Genomic DNA, 17676 nt, shown 5'->3' on the forward strand with positions numbered 1-17676 from the left:
GGGAACTAACTCGAGAAGATCCAAGGGGCCCTTGTGGATCAGCACACACCCAGACTTTCGGGATAGTTGGCTTCGAAGCACTTGATCATGAACTTGACAGGATGATAATCCTGCGCTAGGTTAGCTAAAAGCGCCATATGCTTCCAATCGGAATGCGTACCATGTTGGCAAGAGCAAAGTCGGTCATGTCAAAGATAATGCACTATGTTACGTTAGTGGAGGGAAATCTTGCAGGCCCAGTTTCACACTTACAGCGGTTTCAACAGGGGGCGCCAACATCATCCGCGCAGACTCAATCGTATATACTGTGAATCGATCCAAAGCCTCGGTGCTCTGATCGGCGGCGCGGTGCAGGCGGACGCGGATGACGCAAATGGGCCGGCCGTGCTTGTCCACACCATGGAGGAAACTCTTGCCCATGCGCATCTGCATCAAGAAGTCCTCACCCTTCTTCTTCTCCTTGGGGTCGGAACTCTTGGATTGCTTGAGCGCCAGGTGTTCGCCGTTCCTCATGATATCGTCGTCAATGTTCACTTCCAACAACCGCCAGCGGATGGTAGAAATCAGCATGATCAAAGCCTTCTTGACGTCCCACTTGCGCGCGCGCAGGAAGCGCAGCAACAACGCATCCGGGTTGTCCTGCTTCACCATGTTCCAGAAAGTGGTGCGGATCTCCTCCGGTTTCATGTCGACCAGTGCCTTCTGGAAGTCCTTGGTTTGTCCGAACTTGTCGTCGCCGTCGGTGATGCTGAGGGAAGCGAGGCTGGAAGAGACACCATTGGCGGACTTCAGGCTGGCGGAATCATCCGCCTCCTCCTCGTTGCTTTTGCCCCAGAAGGTGAACCTCCGCTTGGATTGTTTCTTCTTGTCCTGTGTTGGGCTAGGAGGCGCCGGGGCATCGCCATTGAGCTCCTCAAGGCCCTCAGTTTTGATTCCGAAAAGTTTGAAGAGGAGGATCCAGAATTCACGGAGCTTGGCCTCCTGATCGGGGGTCAGGTTGCCCACAGTTCCAGGAGCGGCTTCGACAGGCATGGTCTGAAGGGTATCAATGACGCCGAGAAACACAGAGTAATCGTCTTGCGGTGGGGGAGATGGAGGAAGCGATTCTAGCTGGGGATCGTTTCCGGACTTCCGGTATTTATCCTGGAGCCAAGTACCACCGCCGATGAGAAGGAGAGTGAATGTGATCGGCCAGAAGGATGAAGCCTTCCTCGGTTCCTTGAATGACGATAATGGGGAAGTGGAGAAGGGCTGTCGTCGCAGTGGATAAGACAAAGTTAGAGTCCCTGCACTCTGACACAACGGTGGGAGGATCCGAGCCCTAGTGGGATGGATCGATTGAGACGAAGCTGATTGGTATAGCGGGTTATTGGCCGAGGATAGAAGTAGACGGCGACGCACGAGCGAGCCAGCATGCATGTGCAAAGAGCAAATGACGACAGGGCGAAAGGGGGGGAGTGAAGTCGGAGTAGATACAGAGGGCGGAAGAGGGGGAAGTGCTAGTAGTAGTAATAGGAGGGTGGAATTGCCATGCCCTTGCTGGAGCCTGGAGCCGACAGAGCGCCACAGACCTAAAAATTGGGGGTGGCAGATGAAGATCCGTCCCCTGAAAAGTCTGACCGGGGTTTGCGGGGAAAGACTGGGTAACCCACACAGACGACCAGAGGGGAGGCGAGAGGCGATAAAGGATGATGTCGAATTGAAAGTCCCAGATACTCCGGAGTACTCGGTACAGTACATAATTAATTCTCGGAGGGTCACGGGATGCCCACTCGTCGCCTCAGGCTCGCCTACCCAAAAAGCGGGGGATCAACAAAGCCGGCGTCAACAACAGAACTCGCAATCCTTACTTACTTTGTCCACCTTCGCGTGTCCCCAGTTTGTCTCGGTTTCTTGTTTCCCTTTCCCTCTCTGTTGGTTTCCTCTTCCTCTTCCTCCTCCTCCTCTCTTCACTTCCTCGGGATTCCCTTCCCACCATCATGGATCCTGTCTCACTCCCCCGGTCGTCATCGCGTCCACGGCCGTCATCCCGGCCCACGACCCCTCTCAGACCCAGTTCTCGGTCATCCTTCCGGGAGGCACATGGGTACGGGGGAAACATCAGTACTGCCGGTTATACCCAGCCCGCAATCAATGCCCTAGAGCCTCAATTCGCGGAGCTCGCCGATTCCATGGCCGACCTGGAGGCCAATTTCATGCACCTGCAGTTGATGCATGAGAGTCTGACGCGGTTCAGTGAGAGCTTTGCCAGTTTTCTGTATGGGTTGAACATGAATGCTTTTTGTGTGGATTTCCCAGAGGTATTTCATCTGGCCGTCATCCCCACCCGACGCGTACTCATTCCTCGAATAGGCTCCTATTCCCGAGTCTTTCCGCAGAGCAAAGCAAGCAGAGGCACAGAAAGGTTAGCAGAATCTTGGTCGCATGCACGACAGATCACTAGTGGGAACGCTAACGTCTCTCCAGAAGCCGAAGCCGAGCAGCTTCAGTCCACGAACAATGATGGCGACATGACTTTCTTGTACGTTCCCTCCGCTCAAAGTCTGGTACAATTTTGTTCATTTCCGCTAACTTGACTCACCGTAGAACGACCGATACCTCGTTCGTTGAGCACCCTCCGAGCACCGTTTCGTCGAAACCCACTCCCAAGCCGTCTGTCTCTTCGCGCGGGGCGAGGACAACCAGCAGCACGCGCGGTACGACCCGTGGACGTTATACAACAAGAGGAACAAATCGAGCGCGTCCCAGCGCTCTTCCAAGAGGGAGGGGTTTGCGGTGAACGGCACTTGGATACAAATTTGTCGCATGGACGAACTCTGAAGGATTCTATGTCGCGACCTTGGGTATAAGCCGTTGCATCACTGAACGGATGAGTTAACAGTGATGGATACCAGGAATGGTTGGCCTGGTCGATGTGCTCTGAGGCGTGCGACAGACGCGCAGTGATCCTTTTCAGTCTACAATGACTGCATGGGTCAACGAGGAGGTTGTTCAACCAGCTACCCCATCTGACAATGTGTACGACTTGGCAGACGCGGAATGGCATGGATACGGATAGCTACCAACGATCAACCAAACGGCAAGATCCTATTTCAGCTACAGTTTAAGCAGTCAGGTCATCATGGGGATGGTCTTGTGAGAACTTGCGGTCGCGGCTGTACAGTTGGTCGACAAATGGGCCATTGGAACATGAAGAGCCCGTATGAATCATACCCAGCAATAACGATAGAGTAGCTAGGTGGTCAGTGTAAATGTTAGACGTGTGCGATATCGGAATTCCTAGATCTATAACCCAATAGCAAGCACACTGTATAAGCGTATGGCGTCCCCAACGCAGTAAACATGCACTCACAGAAGAGCGATAAACCATTCTCAGTTAGTTCCCCTTTAACAATCTCCCTAGTCCATGGTGTTGAAGTGTTGAAGCCCATACTAGGTACCTCCAGAGCCTAGACTAGTACGGACGGTGCCCGCTCGGATCAAATACCGTCCCGAATTCTTATCGCCGCGGAGCCGCAGGACCACCCTTGCGGGAGAAAGATCTGTCTGGCCACGCCTCTGCCCCCCTCTGTTGGAAGCCCCCCACGCAGGACGGGCTCGATAGAATCAGACCGTTGACATCTCGAGATCCCTCGCAAGTACCAGAGGCACTTATTTCAAGGTACCGTCCCGTTGGCGTTGAGGGGGTCACCGCCCGTCACTGACACCACGCAGAGAGTGTTCGGGACCGGTCCGGTTGTGGGAACACCAAGAGCACCGCGGAGGTCGCTGGAGCACCCGGACTACTTCTATGCATACTGCCGAAGACAGACACTTAGAACCTACTCGATCGGCTGCATCCGTCACAGCTGGTCATTCCGTTCATTGCCAATTGAGAGGCTGGCCTCCAACCCACACAATGCTGTATTGATCCATTCCGGGAGTCCATGACAGTGTTCCGACCAGTGGATATCTGAACTTGCTACCTACTTCCACCATCGATTCTCCTCTGACGTGCTTCTCTCTGCTGGCACCTTCTTCTTCGCTATTTCGGTGTTACTTTCACATCAGCAACATGGCCAGCGTAGCGTCAGTGTCGCTTCTTTCCGAAGCCGAGTTTGGTTGTGGTACGTGATCATCATGACATCTTCACCATTTTCAGATTCTTTGGTGCTGATAGTTTGAAAGAACATCTCGCTGCTCAGTTGCAGAATCATGGCAGTGCAGCGGATCAGTTCAAGTCTGCCTTCATCAAGACGCACAATTCTCTGGCCCCGAATCCTCGATCCGCGGAGTCTCTGTCCAAACAGAACGCGGGGTTTCGCATTGCGAACATCCTCAAGCCTAAATATGCTTGCCTGACATGTTCCGAGTCATTTCTGAGTAGCGGTCGCAAAGCCCATACAGAGAAGTCTGGTCACCAATTCTGTAAGTTCGTTTCGCTCATAGCAGGTCAGCCTCGCTCTAACTTACCCAGTTATGGAGTCAAGAAGTCGGACACTCTTCTGCCAGGGCTGTGGGGACTTCGTTTACGACCACGGTTTGGAACGATTGCGCTCGTCGACATCAGAAAGCGCGTTGAAACGTCTGATACCACCACATCTCCTGCAAAAGAACAAGCAAGCTGACCTCTATAGTTGCCAAAAAACGTCGATTCAGCGAAAGCTCGCACGACGACGTGTACATTCGGAGCAATGCCAACAGACGTCCGTGTGCAAAGCAAGGCGTTCGTGGATTGTTTAATCTCGGACAGACCTGCTACCTGAATGTCATTCTTCAAACGCTTCTCCACGACCCACTTCTCAACACATATTTCCTGGGAAATGGCCATCAACAGCACGATTGCACGGTGCAAGATTGCATAGGCTGCGCAGTGTCGGAAGCCTTCGCAGACTTTAACAGTAGCGACAAGGCGGAAGGCTTTGCTGCTCTGAGTCTTCTTCTGGCGTCGTGGCGTGCGAGCCCGGTAAGTGACCATCATCCAGACGATATGTGCGCATTGCGACTAATTCAGTTCAGACACTGGCGGGATATCAGCAACAAGACGCCCACGAATACTACCAGTTTCTTGTTGACAAGCTCCATGCGAGCACCGATGAACACGAGGAAAGCCATGACAAGAGCTGTCCTTGCTTCTTCCACAAGACATTCTATGGCAAGCTGCGGAGCAGCGTTACATGCGACAAATGCGGCAATGTCACCCGTACCGATGACCCCATGATCGACCTGAGTCTGGATGTGCAGGTGCAGGCGAAGAAGCGCGCGATGGGCAGCGGTGGCCCTTCAGCACCGCCCACCTTGAGCGGGTGCCTTGACAGCTTCACATCTTCAGAAAGGCTCATGGCAGGCGTCTACAACTGCAGCGGATGTGGCGGGACACCGCAGAAAGCTACCAAGCAGCTGCGAATCAAGAAATTGCCGGCAATTCTCTGTATGCAGTTAAAAGTAAGTCTTTTGAGCCTGGGTTGGGGGAGCCCGTGCTGATACCAGTTAGCGCTACGAACATACATTCTCGGTCTCGGAGAAGTTAGAAGGCAGAATTGACTTCCCCTTGTCGATCAACATGCTTCCATACACGACGAACCCCCACTCCAACGTCGACAAATCGCGGTACATATACGACCTGTCGTCGGCCGTGGTACATAAGGGGAAGCTGGACGCCGGTCATTATTATGTCTACTGCCGCCAGGGTGACCAGGTTTGTTTCTGAAATCGAGATTCCCAGACGACCAGCCCCGACTAACACACGCTAGTGGATGCTTTTCAATGATGACCAAGTCACCGCCGTGACAGAGGCCGAAGTGCTCAACGCAGACGCCTATCTGCTGTTTTACAATCTTCGGTCCTTAGCCGGCGCTCCGAGGTAGTCGGTGCACTGTAAGGAGTGATGAGTTATGGGGTATCTATGCTTGTAATTTCTTTATCGCATATCCATCAGCGACCAGGAGTCTCGCTTTGTTTGTCGATTGGGGCTTGGAGTCAAGTGAATGGCATCTGTGTGTAGGAGCGGATAGGTTGCCACATGTCTGTTGGTCTTAGAAATTCATCAGTTTGGCTTCGGTTTGATTTAGCAAACATGCTTGAGTAGCAGATAGCCAGTCGGGACTTGAAAAGAATGGCCCATGGGGCTTTCAACTACGCCTTACGGGGTCCTGAGGCGAAGGCGACCATCACAGAACTGGTCCAAATGGCATAGCGCAGTCGCAGTCGCAATCCACCAAGCCCAGACTATACGAATGCCTTCGCACATCCCGAACGGCAGCTCCACCCCACAGCCCACGGAAAGAAAGTCTTTTAAGTTGTCCTCATTTCAATTCAGGTCTGAATTGGAAGAAAATAAAGAAAAAGGTTTCGACGTGACACCTTTCGAGTATTGTCAACACCGGCATCCGAGCATCAAGTTCCTCATCCTCTTCAGTTTTTCCCCTTTTTCCATAATCCTCCAACACCTTTTATTGAACCCCCGGTGCGGGAAACACAAGCACATCAATCATCGGGTTTTCCTCCAAGGGGCGTTTGGTACCGAGCGCCGAGCACGTAACGAATCATCGTGAACAGGAAATGGAATCGAAGGGATTAATTTAGCGGTACTGGAGGCGAGATGGCATGGTCAGTAATCTTGTCCGGTTTGCGTGCGAGCGCCCATGGCCTCCCGGTAGTGCGGTTCACTGTCGTGCAGGGTGTGCGACATCGTCGCAGGTTGGGCCGGGCGGTCATGAGCAACTCGCAGTCGTGCGTGCAATCACCCACCTTGTAGAAACCAATGTCCTGAGACTTCTCACGGAAGCACTGACGGCAGATGTTCATCTGTAAGACCCTCCATCAGTTATACAGTCCCGGACCAGAAACAATTCGCATTCCAAAGAAACTCGTGGGAGGATATCCATACCCCGTACTTGCGGATCAGACCGGCGCGGTGGGAGCAGACACGGCTGTATCGGACGAACAAGTCAACATCAATCACATTCCACAATCTCCAGTCGAACCGAATACACAATCACGTCGAAGGAGTCGCTTTCATCGGGGGGAGAGAGAATCGCCATACCAGCTACGGGAGCCCTTGCCGAACCTGTTGAGTAGAAAAAGAACCCGTTAGCATATCGAACTTCACGGCATCAAATTCGCCAGGAACGGGGGGAGTCGTACTTGCGAGGACGGCTGTACCACACAGACTCGTGAGTCATCTTGAATGTATCTGAGGCGAGGAAAACCTGGGATGTTGACGGTGTATGGGCAGGCGGGTTGTCGTCGTCGTCGTCGTCGCGGGAGGTTGAACTGGCGAGCGAACGAAATGGTTTAGGGTTGCAAAATCGCGTTGTGTGCTTTCCTGAGCGAAGCTAAACCCTTTTTGGTGGGTTGGGGCTGGTTTGCCGCCGGTCAGGTGATCGTCTCCGGTCTGGAGATCTCGGGGGCTTGTTTCGCCGGCTCCGATCTATATCGCTTTCCTACTTCCTCCTATCCTACTTCCTAGGTATCCTCCTGCTATATAAGACACTCCTGTTTAGTCATGTTTTCTACGTATGAATACAATTCAAGACCAGCGTACCTCCAGAACGCCTCCCTACAGCCTGTTTTTTTCTCCAATTTCTTTCCTAAGCACAAGCCGCCGAGCGAAGCGAGGGAATACGGCTTGTTTTTGCCTAGGGAGTCAAGGTTTTTCATCTGCATCGCATTGTTTGTACTCTTGGATGATAGTGCATGCGCTGGAGCTCACTGACATCTGCAGCGCAGCAGAAATGGTAGTACGGGTTCCCAAGTTGCCAATTTGGGCGCCATACATGGCAAAGGAATGTGCGGCATACCAAAACAGGAAAGCACATATACCACTCTTACAATCGCAGATAACAGGATCTGACGAATGGCAAGAAAGAAAGGCAGAGATACATGGTACCTCGTGGTCCTGCTCGAGTATAAAGTCTTCAGTGATGTCCCTCCACACACTCTCTTGAGCACTCTTCTTCAACCTATTATGTCAACCAACTCTTCACTGAAGGAAATCCCGTGCCCGTATTTCTATCATGAGCATCTGCACCGGTAGCAGTGTATCCCGTAAGGACTTTGAGGATTTGATTAATGGATTCATCAAAAGCATATCCTATCGACGTCCAGAAGTCCATGGCAGTGTAATTGCTCTGAAAGATGCCACTGAGGCTGGACTTCTTGCTACTGGTGTGTCATCTGACCTAATAGCTCGCATACAAATGGTTGTCAAGACTGGCGTTGCCATCAGCTCTTGTGCATACTCCCATACTTCAAGGGAGGTGCAGGAGGCGATCGCAGAATACACAGTACTTCTTACCGCTGTGGACGATCTTGCTGTCAATATGTCCGAAGACCTAAGGACTTTCGCCAGCAAGATTCTCCTGGGGCAACCGCTTGAACACGAACTATTGTGCTCAATGAAAATCTGGATGGAGTCGAAACGCTTGCTATTCGGGGAATTTGCAGGAGATATGCTTGTGAAAAACACCCTCGATTTCATGTCGATAAACAACTTTGAGGCAAATATTGAGAAAACCGACATACTACGGGGCAGCTCCTGTGCCCCGGAGACAGCTGAATACCTCCGAGGCAAATCAGGGGCCAGCGAAAACTACGCCCTCTTTATCTTTCCCGAAGACCAATTCCCCGAAGACCGATATCTGGAAAGCTACTTTCCCGCAATTCCCTATTTTATTCAATATGCAAGTCTGGTGAATGATGTGATCTCATTTTACAAGGAAGAACAGCAACATGAGCGCAACAACTTCATCCATATTTATGCCCGAAGCCATTCGATTTCACCACTTGAAGCTCTCATGGAAACTCGCAGAAGAGCAGTGGAAGCGTATCACCACGCTGCTGGTATCCTGTCCGAAGATGGTGATAAGCGGCTTTTGGAAGCTGGGCTGAGCTTCCTGCATGGTTATGTGACGTTTCACTTCTGCACGCCCCGTTATCGGCTTGAAACCTTGGATATACCAGCGGTGAAAGAGGACATGGAGTTTGTCTTGGGTTCAGGAACACCCCAAGCCGACGTTTGTCGTAACTGGTTCGAGGACGGCCCCCAGAATGGGGTCAAGGTCTGATCAGTGAAGAAGTACATCCTATCGTCTTGGAGTTCACGTTTTTTGTTTTTATATTTTCTTGGGAATGAGTGCAACTGGAGGGTATTCTACGAAGTAGATCTGAAGATGTAATGAGATGTGAAGATCTAATGCGGAGGTGAAGCAAGATATGACTATTTCATCGGTCTCATGGCAGGTTTCGTCTCTACATAGCTTAATGGTTCTGTATAGCGTCACGACGCAGCTCCAGTCTAAATCAGAGCTTGGATAGCTGTGCGTTCACAAAGAAGCGACTACACCATGGAAGCATGGTGCTATTCGGCTTCTCCCCGTTAGCTGGAAGCTTCTATAGCGGGTGACCAGTCATATTAGGGGCAGCAACAGGGATCTCTTAAGGCTGACATTACGGAGTGATTGGTAAGAAGCTGGTGATGTCCGGTTGTGATTAATAATGGATGTTGCGTCTGCGATCAACATCAGCTGGACAGTCGAGTCTAGGAAAGAAACAACTGGTTTCCTTTAGGTCTAAGTGATGAACGTAAGGAAACGAGACAAGTTAATGGTATACCACTAGTTACTCCGGAGTATGAAGAGGCCAGTCTACGGTAGGCTCAGCAACAACAATATGTACAATAGTTGATCAGCGTAACAATTACTCCGGAGTAAACTCCGCAGGATTGTTCCTTCGAACTCCGTCGTCCTAGGTATTTTCTTCCGCCCCCGATAGACACGTACCTAGGTACTCCGTAAAGTAATCAGTCATTCGCTTCGATTCCATCGGCGGGATTACCCGCCCAGGCGACCTGGAAATAAATAGACATTTTCCATAATGATCAGGGTCGAGTAGACCGCCAATCGAAGAGCCGTGCAATTGGCCGCAGATTATTGGCGAGGTCGGAGATTAGCCTTGTCCCTGAACTGCCATCGCGTGCCGGACTTCCGATGCAAATGTTACTACGACGGGTAACTTTTGGTTCTTTTCCTGTTCTTGGCATGGTGACCACTCCTAAGGGTGGGGATCTTCGGCGCGGCTGGTCTAGTTTCCTAGTGTCGGTGCACGATCGCTGGGATTTATGTACATTATTGGTGCTGCATTGTTGCAAGTAGGTACGGAGTAGGTAGATCTCGTTTAATAATACGGAGTATGTCTCTTTGTTCTCGGATCAACCAAGCGTGGTAGCTAACTACCTAACGTCAAGCCTTGATAGATCTGTAAAGAGTTGGATGAGATCCTACGGTCCCCGACGGTTCCGAGAACATCCAGGTACGTACTCCGGTCTACGGAGTATGTTACGGCTCAGAAGGAACAGGCAACATTGGCGAAGGGAAAACCGGATTAAACATATGAAGTAGTCGGAGGATTGACGGCCTAACTGCGATTTCTTGGAGATGAGCTGGATCATGCGCTCCCCAAGTGGATCCTTGAACCGCACGGATATACTCCGTACAGCGCGTTGATGCATCAGACAATCGCCATGTGCTAGATGATATCCGCCTAGCTACTTCGTATGTACAGTAGGCGGACATTTTCAGCGTCATCATCATTAGACAACAATCAAGCGATTTACAATGGTAACCATAAAGACTGGTCGGCGTCATCAGAAAGGAAAAGAAAAAAAGTTTCCGATGAGTCATATATTCGGATGTTCCATTATTCAGCGAACACGGGAAGCGGCTCTACAACGAAGCAAAAGAAGGATTCTGATTTGTTCGTGGGAGGTTGAACGAAGCTGCTAGAATCAGGAAAAATCATGCACAGAAAATGATTTCCACAATGGGGGCGTGTTTCCAGGGACATCAAGTGCGTGGCGATACTCAGGACCCGTCTGGGTTACGGGCTGGGTGTTCATACGGAACGCCGCGGATGCAGGTGATTCCTGGATCCGGGAAGGGCTAGGCAGTCGGCCAAGCCAGGATCATCGGTCAGGTTGTCAGATGAGTCGAAAATAATCATAACACGGATCACAGGGCTGGGGAGCCATTGGCGCGCCCATGTCAGCCCGGCAGTCCAACGTGCAGGCCCGCTCGGTGGGTCGGCCTTCCGAGAATTCGTGCTGGCGGTCCCAGCCCGTACTTTAGTTGATATCGGAGTACTCATAACCTGATATTGAATGTATATGTGCTGATACTATAGGGTTGAGTGGATGTGCGGAGTACTCTGTAGGCATTTTGCCAGCCCCATTGTCCTCCGCAGGAAGCCCCTGGTATCTCCTGTCATGCTGGCATGATGTCACACGAGCGATTACAACTTGTCGGTACACAAAGCTGGACACTTTTGGCGGGGTGATGCACCTCCAAGCAAAACGCAGATGTGCATTATTGTCTGGGTTGGTTCGCTTCTGGAGCACTCGGTGTGACAGCTATCCCGCGCTCGGCGACCAACATCGTCCAATGCTGGCAGGTCCGGAGAGCAGAGCGGGAGATCAACTATCAGACCATAAACTCACTAGGTGAACATCATCCGTGAATGGCCAATAGTATGAACCAGCATCCCTAGCGAGGGAGAAAGTTTCCCCTGCTATCCCGAGAACAAGAGAGGTCGCGAGGGAGACTAGTTGACTGATCTACATGCAGAAAGAGGGGTACTCCGTATGTCTTCTTCTCCTCCCATCTCGTCTAGGACTCGCTTCGGCAACGACTGCATTAGCGATGTTCGCGACCGTCAGACGTGAGAAGCGGTGTGTTGACGACCAACATGAAGTTGACTGGCAAGTCGGGTCTATACCCGGGCTGGTTTCCTCATGATACATACTAGCTGGGTTCTAGGGATATTACCCCATACATCAGACGATGTACAGACTACAGAGCGTCCCCAGAGAATTAGTAGTCACTTTCCCCACCAAGTTCGATACCTAGGTAGGCAAGGAGGAATAGATCATGTCACACCCTTCAATGCAAGATAACCAGCTCACCCGACGTATGGCGTGACAGAGCTAATCAAAACCCCGGGGTTCGTGTTTATCCAAGCCAATAGCCAGCAGTCTTATGGCATATCGTATCCCTACCGTATCCCAGATGGGCTGATATTAGAGGTAAGATCGATCCTTACTCAGACAGCATCGGACCCGAACGTCATCCCCGAACTAGTATGGCTTCCTACGGATTACAGAGTATTTAAGGTTCCTTTTAATTTAACAAGACGCTCGGCGAGAAGAGCGCAAGCCTGTCAGATATAGAGATGACTGGGATGACCGTGTATGTACCTTTAATGAACTGAGCGCTGTTTAGGTAGAAGATACTGCCGTTGGATATTCATCCTAATTAATCGCAAACAAATATCCTGGTCATCTCCCCAGACGAATACAATAATGCGGTGTCGTACAGATAGACAGCCGAGCCATCGTGCCTAACTGGTAACTAGCGCTGCTCCCTAGGATCCACACTAGTCACGCAGAACCTTGGGATGAGGTCATCGCCCACGGCACAGCGAACCCGCCCGCTGTGACTCTGGCAGGGAAGTAACTTTCCGGTGGCTCCGAACATCCGAGTGAGGTCGCCAAGCCTGTCTGTGTTTCCTTACTTGATTGATTTACTCCCTGCGATGCGAGGATTGGTGAGGTGCGCTTTATATTGTGGTCTCAATATCTACAAATCTACAGATTACATTCCATCTGAATTAGAGTCGGGTGGATGGCTTAGGTGGGAATGAAAGAAGAGATGCCTAATAAGGTACCTACCTCGTAGTTGCGGAATCCCAAAAATGGAGACGAAAAGCCAATGAGGGTCCAGACTGAACCACGGCCGGTCTTTTTTTTTTTTTTTTTTTTTTTTTTCTCCGAAATATCATGGAGTATTCTTCGACCCAAGTCATCATGACGAGGTCTCTGGCATGATGTTAAGAATCGGTTCCTGACTCTTGTCGTCACAAATCAAGATCATGACCTGATCAACTCGACCCGACCGTCTGGAAGAGTCGTGACGATTCAAGTTACCATTCAGAGTTGAATCCAAAGAGATCGTCTCGTCCAGTCGACAGACAAACAACGAACAGCCTAGCGTGGGCGTGTCCGGAAGTGGAGCTATCGGCAGCCGGAGGAAGAGCTCTAGAGGCAGCTCCGCCCTTTGTTTCCACGGCCCTCTCGGCCTTGTTGGATCCTATCCCCGCCTGCTCCGAGAAAGGTGCCCGCAAGCTCCAGCGCGCAGGCATCGAAGAAATCATTTATTAAAAAGACGGGCGCGACCCTTCAACCCGTCATTTCCCTCCCTTACATTATCTCCCTCCTACTTTGGTCCCTGTTGGCTGACTGGCGTCTCCCATTCCTGACCCTCTTCTTCCATTGTATACTTCAGCCCTACCAACTCACTTAGCGCCTCTCTTCCTCTCTTCCTCTCTCACACCTCTACTCACCCCTGGGCCCTATCACCAAGACCAAGTCCCGTCCGGTCGACAAACCCTAGTATTCTTAGTCGCGTCCGATATCCGCTCTCTCTTCAAAACCATAATAGTCTTTACCGCGGTCAGAGCTCCAGTGTGGCGGCCTGTTAGCCTGCTAGCTCTTCGCCCTCTACCGAATTCGCGGGTAGTTTCGTCGTCGCTTCCACCCGCGGCTTAATTTCTAATACACATTATCTACCACGGTTTGCCCATGTGGTACAAAGCTACGCGCGCCGCCTTCGCGGCAGCTCTCCTGCTGGCGTCCATCGCCAGCGCGCTTCCTCATGGAGACGAAGCCATGGACATGGGGGGAATGGATATGGGCGACATGGATATGCACGCCTCCCACCCGGAGCACGAGTCGCATGCAGACACCAGTGATGATTCGCCCATGAGCTATTTTGCTTATGGGAAACATTCTAGCACCATCGTGGCCCATATCGCCTTGATGGTTCTCGCTTGGTGCTTCGTCCTTCCCATTGGTAAGCACTCGTAGCCTCCTTTGGCTTGTGCCTCGCGCATCGTGAAATTAACATTGTCTTTTAGCTGTCATGTTCAGCGTGGCGCGATCGCGTTATGCGCTGCCGTCGCAATTCCTGTTCCTCCTGGTCAATGCGTTTGGCTTGCTCGTCGGAATCATCTACAACAGCCAGACTCCGGATCTGTACGAGAACAACGCTCACCACAAGATCGGATGGATCGCTACCTGGGTCATCAGCGCGCAGGTGATCATGGCCTTGATCTTTGCCTATGCCGGCCGAGGCGAATCGGACTCGTCCTCGTACGAACGCGCCGCTTTTCTTCCCGTGTCGACCGACGATGGGGCTGAAAGCCCGACTTACCCCTCTGGTATCCGTCACGAGTACCGTTGGTCCCGCGACAGTGGCCAGGGCACGGAGAGAAGCACGGCCTCTCTCCACAGCCGCCCCGGATCCCCATCGTGCTCCTCCCCCTCCGAAGAATTCGAAAGCTTTCACAAGCCAGAAGATGAGATTCTGGAGAAGCCCGTCGAGCGTCGAGGCTGGCTGCAGAGCACCTTTATCGACCGGTTCCTGGCCAGCCGCGTCCCTCGGATGGTCTCCAGCCGTGTCCTCCGCGTGCTCCATGTCATCTACATCATTATCGACCGAATCATCCTGCCATTTGGTTTCATTTCTATCGCCACCGGTGCTGTGACATATGGCGGAATCATGGTAAGTTTCCACCCGTTATAGCTCGTAACATCATTGGCTAATGTAACATCTAAACAGAGAGGTAGCGAGGTGTTCAATGGTCTTGCGCACTTCATCAAGGGTGGCATCTTCTTTTGGTATGGTCTTTTGACCCTGGGTCGGTTCCTCGGCTGCTGGGCCGATTTTGGATGGGCGTGGAACATCAAACCATCGAGCGCCATTGTCGGCAAGTGGAAGTCCAAGATTCCGACCGGAGAATTCACCGAATCGTTTGTGATTTTCCTGTACGGTGCAAGCAACGTCTTCCTAGAGCATCTGGCTGGTTGGGGTGGTGCCTGGTCGGCGACGGATTTGGAGCATGTGTCGATCTCGATCATGTTCTTTGGCGGTGGTCTCTGCGGTATGCTGGTGGAATCGAAACGGGTGAAGAGCTGGTTGAACAGCACGATCCTGCGGACCCCCTCCCATCTCGGAACGCATGCCTCATCCGATGTCGCTTGGCAGCTCCCTGACACCCAGGGGGTGTCCCTCAACCCGATGCCCGCGCTGATCATTATGCTCCTGGGTAGTATGATGGGCTCGCACCACCAAGACAGCATGGTATCTACGATGATCCACAAGCAGTGGGGCAACATGTTTGTCGGATTCGCGTTGGCCCGAGGCGCGACCTATGTTCTGCTCTATATCAAGCCACCGACCTCGTATCTGCCGTCTCGGCCCCCCACCGAGATCATTGCGGCGTTTTGTCTGATCTCCGGTGGCTTGGTCTTCATGCTGAGCGTAAGTTGGACTGAGGCCCTAAATTGACGGGGTGTGTTGCTAACAGATTCTGGTTCTAGACTCGTAACGTGGTCCAGACGATCGAGTACTACGACCTCGACGCCATGTTCACCTTCACCGTCAGCATGGGATTTACCGCTTTCATCATGGCATTGGAAATTCTTGCCGTTGCCATCAAGGCCTGGGCTGTCAAGAAGGAATCTCGGCCTCAGCTGGCTCCTTACCAATTTCCGGCCTAAACTAGGGTTGCGGAGATGGTCCCATCCTTCCTGGAGAGCCGGTCCCGAATGCTATTATCCGGCTAATGAGGACTCCTGAAGGAAACCCAAAAGCCTTGCAAGGGCATCCTCGATGCCCTCTCCCTTTCTTTCTTGCTCATTACCGTTTTATACCCCTAAACTATTTGCTTTTTTTTTCGGCTGGAATGTGTCTATGTTTAGCTCAGATGAGCAACGGCGCACACTTCGCATTTGTTCTATGTTTATTGAGTGATGCGCCTTCACGTGATAATGAATGATATCCCCGGTTACATGGCTTAATGAGGAGGACTGGAATGATGGGTTGGTGGATATCTGATGTTTTGCATACTGATGTGGCTGGGATGGTGTGTCCATTGGTGATCATGTAACTACCAAGGTAGATCGGATGACTTGGATACGAATATGCCCTAGCATTAACATAATGTCATGACTAGTTACTGAATATTGCTTTGTTATTTTCTTCTGAAGTACATACAATCGGAAGTAAGCACAAACTCCGACGGAAGGTGATGCCGAAAAAGCGGAGAACTGGTCGGCAGATGAAGATGATGTGAGGTCGGAACGCCTACCACAACCACATGCATGAAACTAGACCGTCTCCTTCTTCGGCGTTGAAACACGGCCCATTTCAACCTGTGCGGCCGTTTCGGCCACGATACGAGGACTCTGGAAACGATATCCGTACCTTCTCCCTGCGTGGGAATGAAAGCTTAGTGGGAATTAGTCAGGGTGGGACCAGTGGGGAGGCCCGAGGAAGAACGGCATGTCGGATGCTGCACCGCGCTGGGTGATTTAAAGAGGGGCAACCATCCCCGCCGTGTCTGCAGCACTTTTACTGCTTTTACTACCTACATCTCCTGTGAAATCTCCCCTCCACTCTCTCTCTTACCTCAATTCTCATTATATAAAAATGGCTTCCAACCCCCCTGGAGCTTGCTGTGCCTCCGGCTTCAAGCACGAAGGCAACCCCGTCGGCGAGCTGAAGAACGTGGGTGGTGGTAAGGATAACCTTCCAGCGAGCCTGCATTCTCAAGCGTAAAGACTCATTGGCGCTAACAATCATCCTGGTTGATCAGTCAACACCTACGTCGTCTACCCCAAGGACAACAAGACCCCCGAAAAGGCCGTCATCATCCTGAGCGACATCTTCGGCGTGTACGTCAACGCTCAGCTGCTCGCCGATGAGTTCGCCGCCAATGGCTACCTCTGTGTTCTCCCCGACCTCTTCCGCGGCGACGCCATCAGCATTGCCGACATGGAGTCCGGAAAGGCCGATCTGCCCAACTGGCTCCCCAAGCACCAGACGGCCCAGGTCGACCCCATCGTCGAGTCCACCATCAAGTATGTTCGTGAGGAACTGGGTGCCAAGCGCGTCGCTGGTGTCGGCTACTGCTTCGGCGGCAAAGTGAGTCGCGGCCTTGGATTGCGTCACAGCGCGACTTGTTCCTAACCAGTAATCTCCAATATAGTACACCTGTCGCTTCCTGAAGCAGGGAAAGCTTGACGTTGGTTACACCGCCCACCCCTCCTTTGTTACCAAGGAGGAGCTCGGTGCCATCGCCGGACCCCTGTCCATCGCCGCCTCTGGTAAGTCGACCCGTTGCTGGTGCCGGACTCGAGTACACAACTAATCATCCCGTGTCCCTGCAGAGGTCGACCAGATCTTCACCACTCAGCTCCGTCATGAGTCCGAGGATATCCTGATCAAGACCGGCCAGCCCTGGCAGATCAACCTCTTCAGCGGTGTCACCCACGGCTTCGCTGTCCGCGGCGACGTGAGCAACAAGCACCACAAGTTCTGCAAGGAGCAGGCTTTCTGCCAGGCCGTTGTGTGGTTCAACCAGTACCTGTAAATGTATCCAATAGAATAGTTAGCATTTGGTCACGATTGAACACGAAGAAATGACATGCCTTCTGGTGTACCTGAGTCTATGTTTCCGCATTCGTCAGAAACCGTAAATGATGCATGATAAGGCTTATCGCACGTGACGCCGTGATCTGCGTGTTGGCCTCAGGCCTGCCGGGGAGAACAGGTCAGCATCCAGAACACCCCGAGCGACGCC

The 17676-nt window shown here is 52.0% G+C and overlaps 6 protein-coding genes across 6 annotated transcripts; 5 read left to right on the forward strand and 1 right to left on the reverse strand.

Annotated features, from left to right (window-relative positions):
* Window positions 1-38: 38 nt before the first annotated feature.
* Window positions 39-1032, reverse strand: ATEG_03306 (CRAL-TRIO domain-containing protein; the record flags this gene model as incomplete). Its single annotated transcript, XM_001212484.1, has 3 exons — window positions 39-110; window positions 161-202; window positions 253-1032. 3 exons carry the CDS (start codon window positions 1030-1032, stop codon window positions 39-41), a joined length of 894 nt encoding a protein of 297 aa, XP_001212484.1.
* Window positions 1033-1979: 947 nt separating this feature from the next.
* ATEG_03307 (DASH complex subunit DAM1) lies at window positions 1980-2779 on the forward strand (the record flags this gene model as incomplete). The annotated part of the gene is made up of 2 exons (XM_001212485.1): window positions 1980-2521; window positions 2587-2779. 2 exons carry the CDS (start codon window positions 1980-1982, stop codon window positions 2777-2779), a joined length of 735 nt encoding a protein of 244 aa, XP_001212485.1.
* Window positions 2780-4458: 1679 nt separating this feature from the next.
* ATEG_03308 (putative ubiquitin C-terminal hydrolase Ubp8) lies at window positions 4459-5846 on the forward strand (the record flags this gene model as incomplete). The annotated part of the gene is made up of 5 exons (XM_001212486.1): window positions 4459-4564; window positions 4617-4945; window positions 4999-5424; window positions 5474-5677; window positions 5733-5846. The coding sequence occupies 5 exons, from the start codon at window positions 4459-4461 to the stop codon at window positions 5844-5846; spliced, it is 1179 nt and encodes a 392-aa protein (XP_001212486.1).
* A 2151-nt stretch (window positions 5847-7997) lies between these two features.
* Window positions 7998-9047, forward strand: ATEG_03309 (uncharacterized protein; the record flags this gene model as incomplete). Its single annotated transcript, XM_001212487.1, has 2 exons — window positions 7998-8148; window positions 8170-9047. The coding sequence occupies 2 exons, from the start codon at window positions 7998-8000 to the stop codon at window positions 9045-9047; spliced, it is 1029 nt and encodes a 342-aa protein (XP_001212487.1).
* A 4565-nt stretch (window positions 9048-13612) lies between these two features.
* Window positions 13613-15592, forward strand: ATEG_03310 (Ytp1 family protein; the record flags this gene model as incomplete). The annotated part of the gene is made up of 4 exons (XM_001212488.1): window positions 13613-13883; window positions 13948-14594; window positions 14652-15353; window positions 15413-15592. 4 exons carry the CDS (start codon window positions 13613-13615, stop codon window positions 15590-15592), a joined length of 1800 nt encoding a protein of 599 aa, XP_001212488.1.
* Window positions 15593-16523: 931 nt separating this feature from the next.
* ATEG_03311 (dienelactone hydrolase family protein) lies at window positions 16524-17466 on the forward strand (the record flags this gene model as incomplete). Its single annotated transcript, XM_001212489.1, has 4 exons — window positions 16524-16611; window positions 16690-17018; window positions 17083-17200; window positions 17264-17466. 4 exons carry the CDS (start codon window positions 16524-16526, stop codon window positions 17464-17466), a joined length of 738 nt encoding a protein of 245 aa, XP_001212489.1.
* Between the last annotated feature and the right edge of the window lie 210 nt (window positions 17467-17676).

Source organism: Aspergillus terreus, genomic scaffold (assembly GCF_000149615.1).
Source record: "Aspergillus terreus NIH2624 scaffold_4 genomic scaffold, whole genome shotgun sequence".
Classification (NCBI taxonomy): Eukaryota; Fungi; Ascomycota; class Eurotiomycetes; order Eurotiales; family Aspergillaceae; genus Aspergillus; species Aspergillus terreus.